The 5,000-nt window shown below is 51.5% G+C and overlaps 1 protein-coding gene across 1 annotated transcript in view; it reads left to right on the top strand.

The window, feature by feature from the left end:
- LOC106580685 (adiponectin receptor protein 2) overlaps positions 1-5,000 on the top strand; it is a 97,181-nt gene that overhangs the window by 84,367 nt on the left and 7,814 nt on the right. Inside the window, 1 exon segment of the mRNA XM_045722463.1 lies at positions 4,444-4,617. Within this exon segment, the coding sequence (XP_045578419.1) occupies positions 4,444-4,617 (174 nt within the window).

Genomic DNA, 5,000 nt, shown 5'->3' with positions numbered 1-5,000 from the left:
CTGGGTTGGGCCCATTTAGCTGGGTTGGGCCCATTTAGCTGGGTTAGGGTTAGGCCCATTTAGCTGGGTTGGGCCCATTTAGCTGGGTTGGGGTTGGGCCCATTTAGCTGGGTTGGACCCATTTAGCTGAGTTGGACCCATTTAGCTGGGTTGGGCCCATTTAGCTGGGTTGGGCCCATTTAGCTGGGTTAGGTTAGGCCCATTTAGCTGGGTTGGGCCCATTTAGCTGGGTTGGGGTTAGACCCATTTAGCTTGGTTGGGCCCATTTAGCTGGGTTGGGGTTGGACCCATTTAGCTGGCAGCCCTCCATAGCTTTGTCCTGTCCTGGTGAGCATCCAACAGAACAAAGAACACACAACAACAACCTATCAAACATGGCATCGTAGCTAGGGGTCAGGAGTCTCTACCTGACCTTGGGATTTTACCAGGCCTCTTTAGGCCCAGAACATTCTTGGACCCAGAGTTTTCCCTGGTCATGATAGTCATGAAAAACTCCAGGTCTGAGTCATTAGATAGTAAATATACACGTATTTATTTTTATTTCACCTTTATTTAACCAGGTAGGCTAGTTGTGAACAAGTCCTTTATTTAACCAGGTAGGCTAGTTGAGAACAAGTTCTCATTTACAATTGCGACTTGGCCAAGATAAAGCATAGCAATTCGACACAAACAACAACACAGAGTTACACATGGAATAAACAAAACATAGTCAATAATACAGTAGAACAAAAGAAAACAAGTCTATATACAGCATGTGCAAATGAGGTAGGATAAGGGAATTAAGGCAATAAATAGGCCATGGTGGCGAAGTAATTACAATATAGCAATTAAACACTGGAATGGTAGATGTGCAGAAGATGAATGTGCAAGTAGAGATACTGGGGTGCAAAGGAGCAAGTTGGGGATGAGGTAGGTAGATAGATGGGCTGTTTACAGATGGGCTATGTACAGGTGCAGTGATCTGTGAGCTGCTCTGACAGTTGGTGCTTAAAGCTAGTGAGGGAGATATGAGTCTCCAGCTTCAGATATTTTTGCAGTTCGTTACAGTCATTGGCAGCAGAGAACTGGAAGGAAAGGCGGCCAAAGGATGAATTGGCTTTGTGGGTGACCAGTGAGATATACCTGCTGGAGCGCGTGCTACGGGTGGGTGCTGCTATGGTGACCAGTGAGCTGAGATAAGGCGGGGCTTTACCCAGCAGAGACTTGTAGATGACCTGGAGCCAGTGGGTTTGGCGACGAGTATGAAGCGAGGGCCAACCAACGAGAGCGTACAGGTCGCAATGGTGGGTAGTATATGGGGCTTTGGTGACAAAACGGATGGCACTGTGATAGACTACATCCAGTTTGTTGAGTAGAGTTGGAGGCTATTTTATAGATGACATCACCGAAGTCGAGGATCGGTAAGATAGTCAGTTTTACGAGGGTATGTTTGGCAGCACGAGTGAAGGATGCTTTGTTGCGATATAGGAAGCTGATTCTAGATTTAATTTTGGATTGGAGATGCTTAATGTGAGTCTGGAAGGAGAGTTTACAGTCTAACCAGACACCTAGGCATTTGTAGTTGTCCACATATTCTAAGTCAGAACCGTCCAGAGTAGTGATGCTGGATGGGCGAGCAGGTGGGGGCAGTGATGGATTGAATAGCATGCATTTAGTTTTACTTGTATTTAAGAGCAGTTGGAGGCCACGGAAGGAGAGTTGTATGGCATTGAAGCTCGTCTGGAGGTTAGTTAACACAGTGTCCAAAGAAGGGCCAGATGTATACAGAATGGTGTCGTCTGCGTAGATGTAGATCAGAGAATCACCAGCAGCAAGAGCAACATCATTGATACAGAGGAGAGAGTCGGCCCGAGAACTGAACCCTGTAGGACACAGGTCACATTAGTCAGGAAAAACTCCATCCCCCAATCACAATAACAATGCAACCACAGGCGGGTGTAGTGCAACCACAGGCGGGTGTAGTGCAACCACAGGCGGGTGTAGTGCAACCACAGGCGGGTGTAGTAGAACAGTTGTCTGAAAGCAGAAAGAAGTCCACGGTCCTTTTGAGAACAGGGAGAGGTTGTTGTGGTGTTATGACTGGGTCGACACACTGAGGTCTGACTGGGGTCGACACACTGAGGTCTGACTGGGGTCGGACACACTGAGGTCTGACTGGGGTCGACACACTGAGGTCTGACTGGGGTCGACACACTGAGGTCTGACTGGGGTCGGACACACTGAGGTCTGACTGGGGTCGGACACACTGAGGTCTGACTGGGGTCGGACACACTGAGGTCTGACTGGGGTCGGACACACTGAGGTCTGACTGGGGTCGGACACACTGAGGTCTGACTGGGGTCGGACACACTGAGGTCTGACTGGGGTCGGACACACTGAGGTCTGACTGGGGTCGGACACACTGAGGTCTGACTGGGGTCGGACACACTGAGGTCTGACTGGGGTCGGACACACTGAGGTCTGACTGGGGTCGGACACACTGAGGTCTGACTGGGGTCGGACACACTGAGGTCTGACTGGGGTCGACACACTGAGGTCTGACTGGGGTCGGACACACTGAGGTCTGACTGGGGTCGGACACACTGAGGTCTGACTGGGGTCGGACACACTGAGGTCTGACTGGGGTCGGACACACTGAGGTCTGACTGGGGTCGGACACACTGAGGTCTGACTGGGGTCGGACACACTGAGGTCTGACTGGGGTCGGACACACTGAGGTCTGACTGGGGTCGGACACACTGAGGTCTGACTGGGGTCGGACACACTGAGGTCTGACTGGGGTCGGACACACTGAGGTCTGACTGGGGTCGGACACACTGAGGTCTGACTGGGGTCGGACACACTGAGGTCTGACTGGGGTCGGACACACTGAGGTCTGACTGGGGTCGGACACACTGAGGTCTGACTGGGGTCGGACACACTGAGGTCTGACTGGGGTCGGACACACTGAGGTCTGACTGGGGTCGGACACACTGAGGTCTGACTGGGGTCGGACACACTGAGGTCTGACTGGGGTCGGACACACTGAGGTCTGACTGGGGTCGGACACACTGAGGTCTGACTGGGGTCGACACACTGAGGTCTGACTGGGGTCGGACACACTGAGGTCTGACTGGGGTCGGACACACTGAGGTCTGACTGGGGTCGGACACACTGAGGTCTGACTGGGGTCGGACACACTGAGGTCTGACTGGGGTCGGACACACTGAGGTCTGACTGGGGTCGGACACACTGAGGCTAGCAGAGGGAAGTAACTGTTTCTCTCCTCCTGGTGAATCTGTTACATAGTGTGACTGTTTCCTGACTCAACCCCCCGGGGAAATAACCTTTTGGTTTTGGCTCTAGCACTACACAGCTGATACAAATCATCAAAGTTTGATGTGTTGGTTATTTCAATCAGCTGTGTAATGCTAGGGTAAACACCAAAACCTGCACCCAGAGGGGGCCTCAGGACTCCCCTTCTGGCTTTAGAGGACACCCCCTTTGGCTTTAGAGGACACCCCCTCTGGCTTTAGAGGACACCCCCTCTGGCTTTAGAGGACACCCCCTTTGGCTTTAGAGGACACCCCCTCTGGCTTTAGAGGACACCCCCTCTGGCTTTAGAGGACACCCCTTCTGGCTTCAGAGGACACCCCCTCTGGCTTTAGAGGACACCCCCTCTGGCTTTAGAGGACACCCCCTCTGGCTTTAGAGGACACCCCCTCTGGCTTTAGAGGACACCCCCTCTGGCTTTAGAGGACACCCCCTCTGGCTTTAGAGGACACCCCCTCTGGCTTTAGAGGACACCCCCTCTGGCTTTAGAGGACACCCCTCTGGCTTTAGAGGACACCCCCTCTGGCTTTAGAGGACACGCCCTCTGGCTTTAGAGGACACGCCCTCTGGCTTTAGAGGACACGCCCTCTGGCTTTAGAGGACACTCCCTCTGGCTTTAGAGGACACTCCCTCTATGGCTTTAGAGGACACTCCCTCTATGGCTTTAGAGGACACTCCCTCTATGGCTTTAGAGGACACTCCCTCTATGGCTTTAGAGGACACTCCCTCTATGGCTTTAGAGGACACTCCCTCTATGGCTTTAGAGGACACTCCCTCTATGGCTTTAGAGGACACTCCCCACATTGTGACTCAGCCTGACTGAATCACACCTCATGTGCATGCAACACTGTGTTTTCTACCCACCACTGCCACATAGTGTACACTTTTAGTATCACAACTCAGATCGTTTAGTCTCTTACCACAACCACTGACGAGCGAGACTACAAATGAGAATATAAACCAGACATGTTTTTATAAATCTATAGTATATGTGACAAAACGGCGTAAAGTAGAGCTAGCTAGGTCATAATGCTGAACAGGAGCCCATATGATCACTGTGGTTCAGGATGTATACAACTGATAGATCACACTGACTCTCTCTCCCCCTCCCTCTCTCTCTCCTTCCTCCAGGCTGTCTGTTCTTCCTGTGCCTGGGCATCATGTATATGTTTCGCTCCAACATGTACTTTGCTGCCCCGTTCCAGGAGAAGATAGTGATCGGTATCTTCTTCATCGGGGCCATCCTGTGTCTGTCCTTCTCCTGGCTCTTCCACACCGTCTACTGCCACTCTGAGGGCGTCTCGCGTCTTCTCCAAGTAAGACCATGGTTAGATTTGCCTTTTGTGCACCTGACTCCAGACTGCACCACATGTGTTGATTGCAGAACCGGTGCTAAATACTTTAATTGGGGGGGTACACTTGATTTTGTCTTGAGTTTGCACTTTTGGGACTATTCCGTTGGTTCTATTGGTTGAAGCAACAGATGTTTAGTCATTGGTCTAACCCCTCTCTCTCTGTCTCTCTCTCTGTCTCTCTCTCTGTCTCTCTCTCTGTCTCTCTCTCTGTCTCTCTCTCTGTCTCTCTCTCTGTCTCTCTCTCTGTCTCTCTCTCTGTCTCTCTCTCTGTCTCTGTCTCTGTGTCTCTCTCTCTCTGTCTCTGTCTCTGTGTCTCTCTCTCTCTGTCTCTGT

This window comes from Salmo salar, chromosome ssa07, assembly GCF_905237065.1.
Source record: "Salmo salar chromosome ssa07, Ssal_v3.1, whole genome shotgun sequence".
NCBI lineage: Eukaryota > Metazoa > Chordata > Actinopteri > Salmoniformes > Salmonidae > Salmo > Salmo salar.
Note: the sequence above shows the minus strand (reverse complement) of the source record. Positions and strands in the feature narration are given on the sequence as shown.